This window comes from Denticeps clupeoides, chromosome 17 (assembly GCF_900700375.1).
Source record: "Denticeps clupeoides chromosome 17, fDenClu1.1, whole genome shotgun sequence".
Taxonomy (NCBI): Eukaryota; Metazoa; Chordata; class Actinopteri; order Clupeiformes; family Denticipitidae; genus Denticeps; species Denticeps clupeoides.
Window position 1 is genome coordinate 10,917,981 of NC_041723.1, and position 19,928 is coordinate 10,937,908.

The window sequence follows — 19,928 nt, forward strand, 5'->3', positions numbered from 1 at the left end:
CTTGGGAGAGTTCTTTGCTTTTACCCATCATGAAGTCTCTCTCTGTGTGAATGAGCTGCCTTTATAGGCCATCAATTAGGACTAAAGCAGCTGATATCAATTAGTACTGATAGGGGCACGGTTTCTCTCTCAATACTGACAGATTTCAGGAATCTTATTCCCTGTGTCATTTCACCGTATTTATTACCCCTCAATACTTCATAATGTTCTTAATGTATACTTAAATGTTCTTATCTTTTTGGCATGAATTCATTATTTGGCTTGATGGCTACATCTGTTGGAAATTTTGTGTCAATAGCCCACTTAGAAATCCCCTTACTGATAAAAATGCTGATGTGTCAAATGCTTATTTTTACTGCTGTGTGTGTGTGTGTGTGTGTGTGTGTACACACATACACACATAGGGAGAGAGATATTTGTATGCTTGCAAGTGAAGCATTCAGGCACATTTCTGAATAAGCAGGAAGCGCGCTGGCACATGTGCATTTTCCTGGCTGCATGTTATGTAAAAGGGTCCGTGGGCTTGTGGAAATGCTTCATGCGTGACACATTATCGTGTCATGGTCAACTCTTCCATGATGTAGGGAGCATGTGAGTGACACCAATGGGTTGAATCTCAGGAAGTAGGAACTGCAAAATGCATTAAACAAATGGTTTAAACATACCATCTATCTATCTATAGCTATCTGTATACATAATATAAACAAAGGCAGCATGAAATTTGTCATAATACACTGACCTATGAACCAAAAGACCAAAAAAGTCCCTGAGCCACTTAACCCTGAGTTGCTACAGGGGAACTATCCCTGTCTACTACATGCCGTAAATGTAAACTTAAGTATTTTAATTGATTATGCACATTAAGCAATAATTAAAGAGGACAGGACACTAACACACGAAAAAAAAAAAATAAAATGTCTTAATACAGGAACAAGTTCACCCCAATAACGTTATCGAAGTTAGTAAAGACTAAATTAATCATCCTCTCTTCAAATAGAGAGTGGGAGCGGCACAGCAATAGACAGACACATATAGATATAGCATTATTATGTTATACTATTATATTTCTGTCTTTTATTTTTGGTTAAAGGTCTGACAACATTTTATGTGCAGCCTCTCTCATCTGAGGCAGTCTTCGCTCCTGATGGTCTTTTTCCGTTGTCTTTCTTCTCCTTTTAGGTATGACCTTGACTCAAAAAGTGACAACCTCTCCAAACATGTAAGTATTCTGTGATGCTGTCAAGGTGCACGCTCAGTCTCTCCCTGTCTCTCTTCCCTCTCTCTGTACCACTTCCCTCTCTCTGTACCACGGCTGTGTCTTCATAAACGTGTTGGCCCTTAACTGAAGACGGCCTCCGTGGTTATTATACATGTATGTCACGGCCACCGTTCCGCTGCCTGGCTCCCAGGCACGTGACAGTGTGACCCGTAAGGGGTCAACGTTCAGAATAAAACCCGGTTCAGCCATCTTGGGTGCTGCCCGCCATTTGATGATTTCGCACTGACGCTTTTTGAACAACGACCACTTTTTTGAACAACGATCATTTGCCTGTTTGGTGACTACGAGTTTGCGTGCCCCTGCCCCTGCCTTAACGACTGAATGACATCAACCCATTATTCAGTGGTACCCAGTCTTTAAGAAGCCAGACATTCTTGGACCATTTTCAAGCCAGCCGAGTTCCCGAAGTCTCTGTCGTAGGGTGGTAGTAGCCTAGTGGGTAATACACTCGCCTATGAACCAGAAGACCCGGGTTCAAATCCCACTTACTACTTGTGTCCCTGAGTAAGACATTTAACCCTAAGTTGCTCCACTGATTGTAAGTCGCTCTGGATAAGGGCGTCTGATAAATGCTGTAAATGTAATGTATGTAATGTGCGCCTCCTTCTTCTGCACTCACCCCCTCTCCTGTGTACAATCCTAATTCCACTACGTCTGTCCATGCTTCCCCGAACTGACGCGCTGACAATATCAAATCGAGAATATCACAGACCCGAGATCAGTGCTATGGGTGGAATAATGCCTTCAAGTGCATCGTAAGATCCCACTTCCCAGTTGAGAAATCACTACTTTCATTGAAGTGGCTTACTGGGAAATAAGATTAAGAAGTATTCAGAATAAGATAATGGTCTGTTGAAGAACTGGACGACCGCTGCAAAATGCTAGTGGCTAATGTTTAAGGGGGAAGGTAAGAACAACGTGGTATTGAGAGAGAAAAATTAAAGAGGAGAGAACACAGGTCATTAAGGGGAAATTATCATGATTCATTTATTAAATTCATCTGATTATTATTATGATTTTGAAAACAGCCTTTCAAAATGGTAAGCCTAAATAATTGCCCTTCCCTGCCCATACATTAGAGCTAAAACACATAATAAAAATATATATTTTTTGTCATTATGTCTCATTAAGATGGTTGAATGTCCCTGATGCTTTGTCCTACGTCACCTATGGTTGAAAATTGTGAGTTTCCCATTGGTAACAAGTCTTTGTTTGACCATTCATTTGCTTGGAGCTCGTAATTACGAAATTCCTGCATCCTTGCAGCTGCAGGCCGCCTTGTGCGTCAGCGTTCGACAGGCCAGGTGAAAGTAAACTATGCTGCAGCTGCAAGGCACTGTGGGAGATGTATGCATTGCAGGCATGCAGCTGGACATGCTGTGTCTTTTGTTCTGCCGAGCGGAGGCGAGCCCTGGCCCTGAGGCGAAGTGCTGAGAACAGACCCAGCAGACGGGAAACTCGGCAGGGCGGAAGGGAGTTTGATCCGCTCCACTAGAGTGCTTTTGTATTGGAACCAAGATGTGGAGCGCGGCATTGGTCCCACCACCCTGTACTGACTTTTTACTCTGTTCGGTCAAGCCGATTGAAAAAGAGAAACTTTCATTTATTTAGGTTTTTTTTTTTTTTTTTTTTTGTCGATCCAGAAATAGCGGTTTTTAAGTGGTGAAATCCCCTGGCGGTTTTTAAGCGTGAGTCTCCCAGTTCGACTCATGCGCTATTCTTACTCACTTGCTATTTCAGGACTCATTTGTCAAGACGCTGAAAGAATCGCTTCGATTTCTATTTTTAGGAACAGACCAGAAAAGATGCTTACCTTTTTGAAACGGGCCCTTGCTTCAAGAGATGCAGTCTGCAGATATGCTGTGGCGCTGGCCTCTAGCATTTAGAATGGATGTGCCTTCATCAGGGAACAGATATCTCCCATTTTAGTTCACCTAAATTTTTCACAAGTTTTTTTATTGAGGTTGTTGCATACGTAGTTTTTTTTGTTATGTATGCCACTTGAGTTTCGTTTTCCTTTGATACAATCTTCAAGTATATAGTTGAAAAAGTTTTATAAATCTGGTTATTTTAATACAAATTGTTGTAATGATTAATGGCCATAAATATCTCTATATATCTTAGTTCAATGTACACATGAGCCATACTAAAACCATATAAAAACAATACAATATATTATGTATATTGATATATTGTGTGTATGTGTTTATGTGTATTGTATAGTATGCATATGTTTGGATAGTACTATGTATAACCATCTTATGTATTTCGAAATGTATTCACGCTCAGCCTTTGTTTTGTCTTCCTGTAAATACGACAACTACAGTATTTGCCCGTAGAATGTGACTGTGTTTGTGTGTGTGTGTGTGTGTGTGTGTTTGCAGGATTTCCTGGGGCAGGCCTTCTGCACGCTGGGGGAGGTGGTGGGTTCGCACGGCAGCCGTCTGGAGAGACCCCTGACGTGAGTCGCCGCTCTATGTGATGTGACAGGTCGTGATGCTGTTTTTAGCACCCCCACCACCAAAAAAACGAAATTGATAAATAAAGTATTTGCTCATGCTAAAAATGAATGGATAGTTTATGAACTGCAGCTGATCCAGGCTTTTTTTTGTTAAGAATGGCACTTACTGTAAGACAAGGATGATGTAAGAATGAGCGACTTTTTCTCTCGGTTATGTAAGATCCTCTGTGTCTGCAGCCTGGAACATTAACTCCCAAAAACTACACACAAAATCTCCAGCAGGCTTGGTCGAGCTTGTACAGTATGACATCAATAGGGCGAAGATTGATTTTTGCAGCCCGCATTATGTAAATAAGCGTAGTTTGACAGGAGCTCCCAGCACACTTTTAGCCCTATAAAATATTCATCTTCTGCGTTGAAAGACCATGTAATAAATAATAAACCACAACTGGCTTAAAGCCTCATCAAATTAGATATATTTATCAGGGTACAAAGTCTTGTCTGTCTGTCTTCTGCAGTCAAAGTCATGCTGAATGCTTATGAAATATGCATGCACCCCCCCCTCTATTTTCTCCCATTCTGTGTCCGTGGACCCAGGAGCCCCTGGAGTCGCAAACGAGATTAAAGGGCTCAGTGCAATTAGACAATGATTTCTGGGTTTTAGAACATTATGAAGTCGTAAAAAATTAAGTGTCTTGCTTCAGGGGCTGATGATATATCAATTAAAGTATCACAGTGTGATTGTGAACATTAACATCTTCATCTACTTGCATGATAGTTGTGAGTCTAAGCACTTGTTTTTCCTGCATAATTAGCAATATTGTAACACACTGTTGTAGATGCCATTTATTATTTTAAAGGTCCCCCATTATGAAAATTTCACTTTTTGAGATTATTTAACATTGTCTGTGGTCCTGCACTGGCTGGAAATGGCGATAGGTGTGAAGAGTGCTTTGGCCATTCTGCTTTGCCGTTCAGAGAGCGGCAGCTCAGATGGGCGGATCTGGAAATTGTCCCCTTATGTCGCAGTAAGGGGAAAGGACACCTCCCCTTTCTCAAGCTTTTTCCACCCAGAGAATTTCCCACCCCTCCCCTAAAACATTATCTCCACCGACTGTCAAGGCTTGAAAACGTGCAAAGCTTTGCAGTTGAGCTTTTAGTGGATGTAAAAATGAACACAAAATTATTTTTTGTAGTTCTATCACGTGAGACTCTGGAAAAAACGCTGACACAACTTCCTGTTTGTGCCAAACAACATAGTTGGTGTTGCCTCTATACTCCACATAAGCATTTAAAACTATAAGGTCATAATAGGGGTCCTTTAAGTCAGTATTACTATTAGTAAAACCATATTTAAAATCACCTGCCTTGTTTTATTCTTTTCCATTTAAAAAAATGTCATTGTGAATATATGAAGGAAAGACCACCAAAGGTCCACTAATATCTCCTCTGCATTTTATCACAGTGCACATAATGTGGGCAGATAGGTGCCGTGTCCAATTACAGCAATCTCCGTGGGCGCATATAAATGTCCAGTGTTACTGATCACGATTTCTAGTCAAGAACTGTGCCAATGTCTCAGTCTGCGTGGCCCTGGGAATACCAACTAGAATGTAATGTGTGAAAATGGCAGATTATTGGGCACCTCCTCCCTTCTGTTATCTTGGAAGATATTGAACTGCAGCTGGTTGTGTCCTAACAACAAAAAAAGTTGTTTTGGCTGCCTCCGCTACATGCAGAAGACTTATTTGTTTAGAATTTGTCATTTGTCCATGTAAAAAGTCATAGCAGGGAATAATGTGAAGCCATTGTCAGCATAATGTGAACTACTTAAAATGCGCAACATGATAATATGGTTCTAATTTATATGGCAATATTTTATTATTGTGTTTTAATTATGGTATAACTGTAAACGGTTACTGTTTCACAAAGACCTTTGGCATTAGGTTTCTTGGTACCATGATGGCTATTGTGTGTGGGGAGTATTCGTTAACGTTACATCAAGTATGATTTTAGGATTGCAGAAATACATTTATGCAAATGAGAAAGTACTGTTTGCTAGTTATCTGTATCTGTGAGATGAGGAACTAACTATAACTACTTTTGTAGTGCAGCTGCTGTTAAATCTCAGGAATATGTCCGGTGCCTATAGATTACCAGCATTTCATTCAATAATTCTGATTGGAAAAATAAATGAACCTGACATTCATAAAACACAACACTACAAAATTACACATACTGTGAAGCCCACAATTTATTTCAAAATATATCATTTCAAATATTTGCGTGCAGTGTTCCTGTTTGTCCATGTGTATGGCAGCACTGATCATGTTTTTAAAAGGGAGATTAGAGCTTGTTAGCCATGGCAATCTTGAAATGGGAAATTATTATGGCAATTTCTTTAGAATTTGCGCCCATATTTTGATGACCTTTTTTTTTTTAGTTCTGAAGACCTTTGATGTTTCATTTAGTATCTCATCTGTTTGACAAATCCTTTGTTCCATCAGAACACTCCGCAGAATAGCTGTGCTGGAGTTTTGGTTTAAAGTGACTTAGGCACTCCCCCTCATGTAAAATGCATAACTCCCCTTTATGATGGAACGGTAAACAGCTCCAGAGGCTGAGAAACCAGACAGAAAAGTTAAACCGTAGGGCAGGAAAGGGAAAATCTAATTAGGGCACAGATGGCAGGCTGTGAGCGCACCACATTGTGATGCTACTGCTGAAGCTCATCAAAATCGAATTCTTAGAAGCAATAACAAATAATTATAGAGTCCTTTATTAGCTCATTATTCCTGGTCCATAAGAGATGCTTTCGAAAGCACACTCTCGGCAAACGATCTTTCTTTTCTGCCAATGTATTTTTATTTATTTATTTTGAATGTGATAAACCCCACCGACTTAAATATTTCACCAAAGTCTCACTGCAAGGTTGATGAGGTGAATAAGGGGGGATCTCACCACTTGAGGATCATGAAGTCAACTGTCACAGCGATCCCCCCCCCCCCCCAAAGTTTAATAAGATGCTGCAGTCATCAATCACTGCTTAGTCAAGGTCAGTCACTCTTTTATTAGATGATGGACCCAAACTTGTTAATTAATCTCGCTCATCAGTATGCACATTGCAGTGACGCTGAAATGAACACATTTTACAATAACACCAGTCTATATTTAAAAAACGCCTTTGGTGATATTAATGTCCCTAAATATCACCGGCCAACAGCCACACTGGCTGGAATGCCAAGCAATGGCCAGAATTTTGGTGTTTACTCGTCAAAACCCATTATTACTAGTCACTCATTTTTACTTTCAGAAATTTCTTCTACAGTTCTACAATTTACTTACCTCAGGTCTTTTTTTTCAACAGTAAACCTGCATGAGCCACACTTTTGACTGATTTATAAGCATATTGCACAATTAGCATTATTGCATTTTAATGTTTGGGATTTGAAACGAGTGAGGGTGAAAACATTGTGCTAATTGGCCATTGAATGTGGCATTGTGGCATATTGATTGTGTATGCATTTATTCACAAATTAGCAATCAGCAATAATCAAGTCATGGAACAATAATCAAGCAAAAACACATACAGTCTTTTGGGTGCAAGACCTTTGTTGTCTTTGCCACCAAGGACTCAGTTCATCAACCATTTATGTAAGTTTCACAATATTAGAATACGTTTACAAGATATGTTATTGCTAGTGCTGGACAACAATTAAATTAGTATTTATTACTGAATGTTGTGCATAACAATGCACTAAATAGTGATTAATCACAGACATTTGTGTAATCAATTGCGATTTATCGCATTGCTATGCGAAACGTTCAGTAATAAATTGTAAAAAAGAAAAAAAACTCTTACTTTATCATCGTGTAACATTTTTATGGCACAATTTTCCAGTTTAGAAAAATAAGGATTTATAAATATGACAACAGGTCCACACAATCAGGGCATTAGGAACATGCACAATGTACATCAAAGTTCGTCCTGGAATGTGGAACATTCCAAAAATATCCGGCTATTACATAGACAATTTCTGTCGGCTGTAGATGCTGTCAGCTCAACAAAATGTAGGAAAGCCAAGTATTAATATTAGCATGCACAGACATACTAAACACTGAAGCAAAGAGCTCATAGCCGCTGAGTCTGCACGTGCCAGCATTTTCGTCTCTTTTTTTTTTCTTCTCTGTTTGCCATTTGTTTTCTCTTCCGTTTCATGTGAGACATGAAATGTCACCCATCCCAAGAAAGTACTGATCAATATACCGCCTCTCCTGTGACCCAAGTATGTGTATTCAGAGCCACACTTTCAAGAAAATGCACAATAAAAATATCATTAGTTAAATAAGGTGTTAACTCTATAATAATGCATTAACTTGCCAGGCACTAGTTTTTACATTTACAGCATTTATTACACGCCCTTATCCAGAGCGACTAACAAGTAGTTACAGGGACAGTCCCCCCCTGGAGACACACAGGGTTAAGTCTCTTGGCTCAGGAACACAATGGTATTAAGTGTGATTTGAACCTGGGTCTTCGAGGTCATAGGCGAGTGTGATACCCACTAGGCTACTACCACCTTTTACTTACAAATAGAGATAACTGAGGTGCAGGAACAGTTAATTACATTTTTTCAATTAACAGACATTTTTCTTGGAACAATGACAGAGCGTTGCTGATAAAAAAAAGTCTCCTCCTCTGACAGTGCATGAGGGCTTTGTATTAATAAAGTCTTTCCCTGCAGGGGAATTCCTGGTAAAAACTGTGGCACCATTATCATAAAAGCAGAAGAGCTGGGCAACTGCAGGGTAAGAGTCTTTATCCCATCAACTTGCTCTCTAAACTACTAATAAGTGATAAGTGTCTATATATATATATATTAGTGCAACTCATGCTAGCTTATATGCACTGTTTTAGGAATCTGTTTTGATGCAGTTTTGTGGAAATAAACTGGACAAGAAAGACTTCTTTGGGAAGTCAGACCCTTTCCTGGTCTTCTATCGTAGCAATGAGGATGGCACGTAAGTTTCTAAGCCTGCTGAATGAGACAATATCTGATTGACTTTCTTCTACACAAAAGTAGATTTTTCAATGCTCTAAATTTTCTCAAGGTACCGTAAAATATGAATAATGCTGATGCTTGTGAAGTAACGCCCCTTGGAAAACCAATAAATAGATCAAGAAGAATTAACATTCAGTGAATCTCCAGACATTTGTGCTGCCAGTGCTCACCGAGATTAAATGCAGAGGACAAATTTAGTTGTGTGCACCGTGTGTTGTATGCTGCGGTGTTTCACAATGACAGTCACTTCACTTTTTCGCTTTCATCAATGGCTGAATAATAATGAGTAACTGTCCATGGTGAAAGAGATTGTTTTTGACATTGTGATACACATCAGCATACAGCATACACATGGTTTATACAACGGCGTTGTGCGCAATGAGCAGTGGGCAGCCATGAAAGGTGCCCGGGGAGCAGTGTGTGGAGAAGGTACCTTGCTCAAGGGGACCTCAGTGGCACCTTGGCAGTTTGGGATTTGAACCCACAATAATTTGGTCACGAACCCATTTCCTTAGCCGCTAGGGCCCCATAGTGTGGTGTTCAGGTCTGTGGGACCCATTTCAATTATGCAAATGATCAGAATTGAAACCCGAGAGTCCTTGACTCATTTTTTGTGAATAACACATTTAGAATGTCCCCTCTACTGGACCTGTAAAACATATTAACCACACACAAGGGTTATGGGGTTATATCATAATGAACATTATAGGGCCTCATATAATTAATCAGTTTAAGGACTTGCTTGTTATTGTGATGTTGGTGCTTTCTGTTCGATTCAGCACGCTATGTTAATATATGAATTGTTATTAAATGCTAATAACATCTACTTCCTGTCATAATGATGCTGATCCTATTTAATTTCAAATGCATAAACAGCGTATTTCATTCAGCGCCATTATGTACAAGCACCAGATCCATCAGAGCCACACCAAGAGTAACGATTGCTGTAACAAGAGAATGATAGTCTCCATCAGATTGTAACTCTGGACTCATTAGGCAGTAATCAGTCTTCAGAGAGATATTTCACATCGCTGCTCCTTTTCTTGAGCAGGAGGTTGAAATGGCAGGCCTTTGAGTCACCTGACAGGGCTGGCCGCGTGTTGCTTTGGAGACTCACTTGTGACATGTGTCTGACAGATTCACCATTTGTCATAAAACCGAGGTGGTGAAGAACACGCTGGACCCGGTCTGGCAGGCCTTCAAGATTCCAGTCAGAGCTCTGTGCAATGGGGACTATGACAGGTGAGATCACCTTCTCGAACCACTATACCAGTCTGCTGCATCTGGGAAATGACAAATGTGTTGTTCCACAATGAAGTGCATCGTGTGCAGCAGATATTTTGGTCTCAACTTCTAGATTGGGCATTACAATAGATCTTTCTGATGACATAGGCAGTACAAAGTAACTCCAACCATGTACTGAGCATTCTCATGAACTGATTTTGTCAACTGAGGGTTTGCTAATGGGGCCGTATTGCATTATTTCCCTGCCAGTTGTTATTTTCTATTTAACTTTTTTCCCTCATACACAGAGAGATAAAAATAGAGGTGTACGACTGGGACAGAGATGGCGGGTAAGAGAGCACGAAATGCTTTTTTCTGTATTTTGCTTATGAGGAATTACTATAACTAAGCGTACTAAGCGTTTAAAATATATTAATAAGCATGTCAATTATACACTGCATTCATAAGCAACTTCATTATATAAATCGTATAAATTAATATAAATTTGTATAACATAACATAAACCCACAAAAAAGAATAATTAAAATATCAGATTTGGAGTGTGCGTTTTTTTTGTCTCGGCTGGTATTAGTCGAGTGGGTAACACACTTGCTTGTGAACCAGAAGACCCAGGTTTAAACCCCACTTACTACCATTTACCCTGAGCAAGACACTTAACCCTCCAGGGGAACTGTCCCTGTAACTACTGATTTATTAGGGCGTCTGCTGAATGCATGTATAGAGCGAATGTAAAATGACAGTGCTTTTTTCGAATGTATTGTTTGAAAAAAATGACTCATAGTGACACCATTGACACTCTTTTCCCAGTCATGACTATATTGGTGAATTCAGCACCAGCTACAGGGAGCTGTCCAAAGGCCAATCCCAGTTTAGTGTTTATGAGGTGAGGCTCTCTTTTTCCCATGCACTGCAACATACCCCACAACAAGCAGCATTTCCTTATGTTACTCCTTGAGTCGCCATTATACAGTGAATCTGGAAAGTATTTACAGTGCATCCCTTTTGTTATGTTAGAGCCTTATTTTAAAATAAATTAAATGCATTTTTTTCTGCACACGACACCCCATAAAGACAAATTTTTTAATCACATGTTCATAACATGTATTCACAGCCTTTGCGCAATACTTTGTCAATGCACCTTTGGCAGCCTCAAGTCTTGTTAAACAAGCTTGGTACACCTATCCTTGGCCAGTTTGGCCCATTCCTCTTCATCACCTCTCAAGCTTCATCAGATTGGATGGAGTGTTGGTGCACAGCCATTTTAAGATATCTCCAGAGATCTTAATCGGATTCAAGTCTGGGCTCTGGCTGGGCCACTCAAGGACATTCAAAACCACGCCCTTGAAATATTTATTGTGTGCTTGGGGTCTTTGTCCTGCTAAAAAAGATGAACAGTTGCCCCAGTCTGAGTTGAAAAGCACTCTGGAGCAGGATTGACCTGGTGATGAGCGGTGCCTGGTTTCCTCCAAATGTGATGCCTGGCATGCACACCAAAGAGTTCAATCTTTGTCTCACCAGAGAATTTTTGTTTTAGTGTTTGTGATATGGTTGTGAGGACCTCTGGAGCTCTGCCCTGACTAAGTCTCTTCTCCCCTTATCGCTCAGTTTCGGTGGCTGGCCAGCTCTAGGAAGAGTCCTGGTGGAGCTTCCACTTACCAAATGCCGTAAATGACTTACGGATAGTGGAGGCCACTGTGCTCGTTGGGACCTTCAAAGCAGCATAATATTTTTCTGCAACCCTCCACTGATTATTTTGAATAAATTTGCCGAAACTGTGCTATGTGTAGAATTCTGATGAAAAAACTAGTATTCATTTTAGAATAAAGCTGTGAATACTTTCCGGATGCATGACCTCAGAGGCATGACCTCTGAAGGTCTGTCTTAAAATACATTAACAAAAGATCCTTTATGTCATGGAAGGTAGATTCTCTGTAGAGCAAACATATGTTTTCCAGTACATCTCAGAGATGCTTGATCTGATTGACGCTTAATCAGATCATTTCTGAACAATTTCTGCAGTGTGGCAGGAAGCATTATTCTCCTAAAAGAATGTATGTTGTGCACGTCAAAGAAACAGCCACATGAATACCAGGACTGATGGTTTCCCAGTGGAACATGGCCCAGAGCATGTCTTCCTCTGGTAAATGATGCACACACATCAAATTGTGATTCAGGCCACTTTTATTCAAATGCCCGATGGTCCAGTTCATGTAGCCATTGTAGTGCATTCCATATGGGCACTCTCACTGGCCTAGAGCTATACAGGCCCATACGCAGCACGCCAACACCTTCCTATCATGACCAGATGGGCTGGCCTTCACTGCCCATGCATCAATCAGCCTTAGGCACCCATGACCCTGCCACCAGTTCACTGGCTGTCCTTCCTTGAACCACTTTTCATAGGTGCTAACTCGCATGCATATCGGCAACACGGGGTCTTGACCTTCAGTTTTGGAGATGCTGCGACCCACTTGTCTAACATAACATTTTCGTACTTTGGCTTCAAAAATTAAAATTCAGTTGGTGCCCACCCTCCGAAAAGTGTCAGTGTGACAGAAAATTGTTATTCACTTCACCTGTCTGTGGTTTTAATGTTGTGGCTGATCGATGCACACATAGGTCCTTTCACACGCATGATGTGCACGTGCTTGTGTACATGTACCCCTCCCCCAACCCTCTCTCTGTTCTTCATGCATGCACGTTCTCTCCCGCGACTCTCTGATGTCTGTGATGCAGTGCGCTATCCTGAAATCTATAATGTTTCACATAATGCGTTGAGTTGGGCATCACCTCAGATTGCCGTCTGACACATGACCAGTTTTTTCCTGTAGTCCTGCGTCGACCGCGAGGTCAGACGCTCCTCTCTGATGCAGCCGCTCCGATATTTTATTTGCTGTTTTGAATCTTTGACAGGCAGGAGTTAAGGAAGGGCTATTTATAGCACACACACTGACTCACAGTGACACAGAGGGCAGGGCATTACTGTTGCGGCGTCATCTGCATTCTTGATTGCATTCACTGAATAATAAAAAAAAAAAAAAAAATCTTGTGTGTTTGCATATGGTATGTAAATAAGCGAGCACCCACAGATATCACAAAGTGAAGAGAACACAATTTCTTGTCCAGGTACTAAATCCGCGAAAGAAGAAGAAGAAGAAGAAATACCAGAACTCCGGAACCGTAAGTTTGCCTTTTTGCTGATTGACAGCTTCTAGTTTCTTCAAGACACAAAGAGACCCGTGTTTAAATTAGAAAGATGTCTGTTAATAATGGAATTATTGGTAAGACTTCTTATGCAAGGTCCTGCTGTACATAACACCTTCATAAGCAATGCATAATGCCTTTATAAGCTGTATATAAGCATTCATAAATGCTCGTACACTCCTTGGCACTGCACATTACTATTGGGTGACCTGCCGGTGACAATGCGTCAGCACCGCAATACTGACTGGCTGTCACTGAGGGTCCGACTGCAGCATTGGTGATACCATTTATGAATATTATGTAGTGTTTATGAGGGAGAGCTGCATTGCTTATTAAATGTGTTATGCTGTCCCGATACTGGACTCTTAATAGGAAGTGTTACCAAATTTTCATCTTAACAGGTCACACTGCTGTCCTGCCTTGTCGACACCGAAGTCTCCTTCCTTGACTACATTAAAGGCGGGTGAGTTTTTCGCGCTCCCATGGTTTTACTGACGTTCACTTATGGTACAACAAATGGTGCAGAATATGCTTATGAGTGTGTGTGTGTGTGTGTGTGTGTGTGTGTGTCTTGGCCGAGTGTCTCTTAGACACAGAGAGATGCAGCTATTGGTTGAGAGTGCAGACCTGCTGCTGAGTCTTTCCAGGCGTGAAAGAACCCACGCCTACGCCCGTAGAGCTTTTTTTATTCCAAGAAGGGTGGGGGGAGAAACTCCACCATGGCCAAACCACAGCTAAAAATAACCCTACTCGGGGTGGGAGGTGTCTGTGACACGAGCACAGTGCAGTAAGGAATAGGGCAACAACCCCAAACCACATGTGGGCTCCGCGCAGGAAGTACCGCACATCCAGCCCCAAAGTCCGTCTTTGAGATTTCTCCAATTATACTTTTCATTAAGCGGTCAAAGCTTCTGTAGATCAAGAAAAAATCACCAAGTGTTTTTTTTTTTTTTAGAGTGATGGGCTGCAGATTAAAGAGCCCCGCCCCCAACCCTCTGTGACATTATGCATAGTAAAACACGCTCAATGATAAAAATGCGTATAGTGGGACTTAAATCCTTTGAGGTTTCTTTCATTTTAGCCGGGAGCTTGTCCTTTGTCACCTCAAGATTTCTCTTTAGCCTAAAGGCTCTGAATATCTCTAAAACTTGTGACAGAATTGTGCACAGAGACGTTTTATGTCCTGTCACGTAACTAATCCGCTTTTCCTTTTGTTGTTTTTTTTTCCAGAACCCAGATTAATTTCACAGTGGCCATTGATTTCACAGCTTCAAATGGTGAGCATGACCAGTGCACCTCTGTAAGAATGTCAAGTCTTTTCCTGATCCACCTACCGGGGCTATAAACATACTTTGTTCGTGTGCATCTGTAAGGCAACCCATCCCAGCCTACCTCCCTCCACTACCTGAGTCCATACCAGCAGAACGCCTACTCCATGGCCCTGAGGGCCGTGGGTGAGATCATCCAGGATTATGACAGTGATAAGATGTTCCCTGCTCTGGGCTTCGGTGCCAAGCTTCCCCCGGATGGCAGGGTCTCTCACGAATTTGCCCTGGTGAGGAAACTCTTTTTCATCTGTGTATTCTCAGGGCGTTTCCACAACTGGTCCATTTCAATACTTTAAACAAGCTCTGATTAATCAGCATTTCTGTTTATAAATGAAGAAATGAACCCAGACCCAAGTGGAATCAAACGATCTGAGGCTACATCATGGTTTCCTTCACTTGTGCTTTGTTTGTTCACTTCTGTATTTCTGCCCTCTAGGCTTCCCATAGGCAGTAGGAGAGGAATCTGAATTTGGTTTTTAATATGAATGATTTCTTAATTACAACAAATCAGAATGCAGTGGTACAACACTGTTTTGTATTGCAATATGTGGGCTATACTAGGCACCAAGTGAACAGTTGGTGTGTTGTTTACCTGGGGGAGACATGGTACAGGGGAAGAAGGTGTTTAATTGACCCCCAAATTCTCCAAATCTCAATCCAATCAAGCATCTGTGATATTTGTGGGGAAGACAACTCTGACCCATAGAGCATTTGTGGCAGAACCATCTTGCAACTTAAATGATCCGCTACTGACAGCATGGTACCTTCAGAGGTCTCGTCTGGGGTCTATGTGTTGATTGGTCAGGGGGGTTTTGGTTTCAAAAGGGGAAACAACCTAGTCAGTATTCTGGCTTATTGGTGTGAAAGCAATATATCAGCCAAAACCGTCCTTCTCATAAAGTCTGGAGTCACATTATTAACGAGGTAAAAAAAAGATGGGATCGAAAGTAAAATATGTTCTGTTTCCACGGTGACCATGTGTTTAGCTGTGCTCTGTGTGCTCACACTTACACAGTGGGGTCCAACTTGAAGACGGGCGGTGTGCGTACAATAACTGGGCCCTCAGCTCCAGCCGTGATTGCATCATCTGATGAATCTTGATGACTGTGTCATTATTTGGCCCTGAGAGTAGCAATACTACCCCAGGAGCACAGAAATGATTTTTCTACACAGTCTATTAAATAATAAACCATGTAGCTGTATGATATCTGCCTTCAGCAATATTATACTCCACATGGAATCACGGTCACGGTTAATATGATGCAGTGGTGGCCTAGCAGGTAAGGAAGGGGACCGAAAGGTTGCGGGTTCAAATCCCGATTCACCAAGGTGCCACTGAGGTTCCCTTTCAGCAAGGTACCGTCCTCACACACTGCTCCCCGGACACCTTTCATGGCTGCCGACTACTCCCTCAGGGGATGGGTTAAATGCACATGCCACATTTCACTGGGTGTAATGGGTGCTGTGTTGTGTGGTGTATCACATGTGACAATGAATCGCTCTCACTCACACAGATTCCCCCTGTGATTTCCTCCTCTCAGAACGGAAATCCCGATAACCCGTACTGCAGCGGCATTGAGGGAGTGATGGAGGCCTACTACCAGAGCCTGAAATCAGTCCGGCTCTACGGCCCCACATACTTCTCACCTGTTATCAACCACGTGGCCAGGTGAGGGACTGTGACATTTATATGAGTCTTCTCAGTTCTCTAACCAAACTAAAATTCTGTTCTTCATTATTAAATTGATCCAAATATTTCAGGCACTATTTTCAAACCTTATAGTGCAGCTTTTTCACAAGAGTAAGGTCAAAGGCGTCCTCACAATTTACATAAATAGACGGATGAACCAGGAAAGAAACACGATATTTACTGATGTTTGTGCATGTGACTTTCCGATGGCTACATTTTTAAATAATCCAGAATGAGGCTGTAATGTACATCAAGCCCCTCCCATTTTAAACTTAAATAATGATCATTAACCACCATAATTAGAGCAATTTCTTCTTTACGATACATAATTACAAAGTGGTTCTTTTTTGTTTTATCTGTTTATGTAAATCCTGTGGATAAGTGATCCATGATTTGAATGTAGTTCTGCATATGGCAATGGTTTGAAAATGGTGACCTGACCTTCATGTTATTTTTCTTATTATGACTTGTTATTATTGTATTGTATTCTTGGTAATGAGCAGCAATATTATGATATATCTAAACAATGTTATTGTGATGATGATGATGATGTTGATTTGGTCTCACTTTCTTATCAGATACGCGTCTCTGGTGAAAGATGGCTCCGAGTACTTTATTCTCCTAATCATTTCAGATGGTGTCATTTCAGACATGGCACAAACTAAGGAGTCTATTGTAAATGTGAGTTCCTTTTCTCCTTATAAGTCTTAGTTACAGTTACAGTGTGATATCTAATTCAAAAAAAAGTATAAAAGGTTGTAGATAGAACACTTCTGCCTTGCAGAGTCAGGAACAGCTCAGGGGAGGTGCAATCAGGCAGTTTTGCATCCAAATGACATTTCAGCGAGCTTGATGAACAAGACTAATATTTGCATGTGAATTACCAAATGTCAGATGAGAGGAGCACCAATAAGTTTATGGAAAGATTCAAATGTCATATGAGAGGAAGACTGGGGGGGGTTACTCTGAAAAGATCTCTTTACATCAGAATTTTCTCTTGAATCATCTGTGCTATGACTTAAGGATCAGTCATAGAACTCTTATCTTCATCCTCAGCTCCCTTCTGAATTCATTGCTGTTATCTGCTTGAGTCTAAAGCTATGCAAACGTCTCCGTGTGAATACACAGAGTCCTTAAAAGAAAAAAAAAGTTTATAAAAAAAAGCAATTGTGAGTAGGAAAATGTGCTTATTTATCATTCTATCATTCTATCATTTGGCAACTGAGGTAAAAAAAAAAAAATTAACTGGATTTGCCGAGTAACAATCTCCGCATTTCCCATCTGTGAAAATTAGAGTCATTTAGAAAATGTCAGCACTGAGTCGCAAGCCAAGCCTTGGGTGGAATACTTTCCAAAGGAACTGCATTGTTTATTCTGCAAAACCTTTGTGAATATGCTTCATATTTTCTTTACCGGAGATTATTGCATCAAATGGAGGACACCTCATCTGTCTCTGTGACAGGGCGCAAACTCACAGTCACGATCAGATTTCAGTACTTGATTCAAGAAAGACATTTGTTTGCCTCACATTGCTGATTTTTCTCATTTATTTTGAAATGAATACTTTCAAATGTCCAGAAACATGGGGGTGCTTTTTTTTTTTTTAGCCAGACCAAGCTAAATTCGTCTGTTTTTGCTTGTAGGCTTCTGCTCTTCCAATGTCAATAATAATAGTTGGAGTCGGACCCGCAGAATTCGACGGTGAGCTCGCTTGTTTTCCTTTTATGCCCAAGTGCTTTGCCATTAAACGACTCCCTTGCTGTGTGGGAGATTGCCGGTGTTGTGATGGCTGAGTGCGTGAGTGTGCGTACGGCAGAGGAGGTGCGAGGTGCCTGTTATCAGGGACGCCACACCAAGAGATGATAGCGCAGACACATGAAATGCTGCAGCCAAAGTCGGGCTATTTCTGTACAACAGCCAAGGGCAGCCGGATGTGAAATTTCTGTCCAATGCAGAGCGTTGCTGGCTTTATACTTTTTTGCTAATTTATCTTTGCATACTTGGCATGCATGCTGGTAATGTTCATTAATAGTTGTTCAGAGAAGAAAAAGTTTTAATGTTTCACATGGAAGGATGCTGGGAATGAATAAAAGGTTTCACGGGTGCAAAGCGGAATCTAAGCATAATCCCATTCAGTTTTAGAACAATATGATATAGAAATGGCTTCATTACATAAACATATTTCCCACAGAGATGATCGAACTGGATGGAGATGAAATCCGAATTTCTTCCAGGGGGAGGTTTGCTGAAAGGGACATTGTTCAGGTAAGTATATATCCGCTTCTCCCCGCCCAGTTTTTCAGTATTTCTAATAATACATTATTATTTGAAATTTGTTTAGTTTGTCCCATTCCGGGACTACATTGACCGCAGAGGGAACCATATCCTCAGCATGGCCCGTTTGGCCAAGGATGTCCTGGCTGAAATACCCGACCAGTTCCTGCAGTACATGAGAACAAGAGGCATCAAACCCCAGTGTCCTCCCCAGTCCTACAGCAGTAAACTCCCAGCTGCTCCTCTACAGACCCAGATCTGACCTGCTATCCAATCCTCATCAAATTCGTCTACAGTTACGAATAAGGGGACCAACAACAAAAAAAAAACGTTTTCTGTGACGTCTCAAATTGTCACCCAGAGACTGAATACCTTGCCAGAGAAAATGGAATTTTTTTCCACAAATTCTCACCAAGAACGGACCTCTGCGGTGAAACCTCCTCTTATGTGTGCTCTTCCATAACCTTCCTCCTCTCGTGGCACAGCACAGGTCTCATCAACCTCTCCAGCAAAGAGATGTTTACAGTATTTTCTGGTTTTTACAGACAGTTGTTTTTATATGTTTTTTCATGCCAAGTAATACAACTTGAAAAAAAATCAACGTAGCAGCAGAAATTGTCAGACGCGTGGCCCGTGGTGAGCATGAACTGTGGTTTTTGGCACGATCACCTCCTTGACCCTGCTGTCTGTCCAACTGTAGCTTCTCTCCGTTGCAGGGCCTCTTTTTTTTGCTATTTTACAGACTTGTATTGGGCTGGGCAGGCATTACTATAAGCACATAATCCTTAAAGAAAATTATATAACAATTTGACTCATGCACAACTAGTGATCTTTGGGGTTTTCCAGTCATTTGTCTTTTACCTCTAAATAGCATTCGTTAAAAAAAGAGTCTTCGGTTATGTCATGGTTTTGTGCTCACCTACGATTGTGTGGATGGTTTTATTTCTTTATATTTGTACATGCATGTGGTGTCGACACGCTTTGCAGTTTGTCATGGGACAAAACTTGAGATTCTAATTTATATACTGTAACTTTACTGTGTTACGATATCTGTGTTAAACCAATTATTATGCCATCAGCACAGTCCCACACCCTTCACACTGTGTACAGTAAGAAGAGCTTACTTGAGCCATTACTCACGTTTGGACATTTGAACCATTCTGCAGATGCTATACTGTATGCATCATAATTCTGTTTATGTTTATGAATACTGCAATGTGTCATTTATATTTTATATGGAAATCTGCCATACGATGAACAGTGGACGTTCTCATTGACTGCCATTACATTGTACAGACACTACACCATACACTCTTATGCACTTTATAGAGCTCCTAGTTTACTGCTGCGTGTGTGTTGTGTGTGTGTGTGTGTGTGTGTGTGG

At 41.0% G+C, this 19,928-nt stretch overlaps 1 protein-coding gene across 1 annotated transcript in view; it reads left to right on the forward strand.

The window, feature by feature from the left end:
* LOC114767202 (copine-8-like) overlaps positions 1-19,170 on the forward strand; it is a 19,868-nt gene extending 698 nt beyond the window's left edge. The window contains exons 2-17 of the mRNA XM_028958784.1: positions 1,180-1,219; positions 3,664-3,740; positions 8,486-8,549; positions 8,659-8,762; positions 9,941-10,045; positions 10,336-10,377; positions 10,856-10,931; positions 13,175-13,228; positions 13,654-13,715; positions 14,483-14,529; positions 14,626-14,807; positions 16,122-16,249; positions 16,849-16,951; positions 17,914-17,971; positions 18,462-18,535; positions 18,612-19,170. Coding sequence (XP_028814617.1) covers positions 1,180-1,219; positions 3,664-3,740; positions 8,486-8,549; positions 8,659-8,762; positions 9,941-10,045; positions 10,336-10,377; positions 10,856-10,931; positions 13,175-13,228; positions 13,654-13,715; positions 14,483-14,529; positions 14,626-14,807; positions 16,122-16,249; positions 16,849-16,951; positions 17,914-17,971; positions 18,462-18,535; positions 18,612-18,806 — 1,411 coding nt within the window. The 3' untranslated portion in view covers positions 18,807-19,170. The remainder of the gene's footprint in view (positions 1-1,179; positions 1,220-3,663; positions 3,741-8,485; positions 8,550-8,658; positions 8,763-9,940; positions 10,046-10,335; positions 10,378-10,855; positions 10,932-13,174; positions 13,229-13,653; positions 13,716-14,482; positions 14,530-14,625; positions 14,808-16,121; positions 16,250-16,848; positions 16,952-17,913; positions 17,972-18,461; positions 18,536-18,611) is intronic.
* The last annotated feature ends 758 nt before the right edge of the window (positions 19,171-19,928 follow it).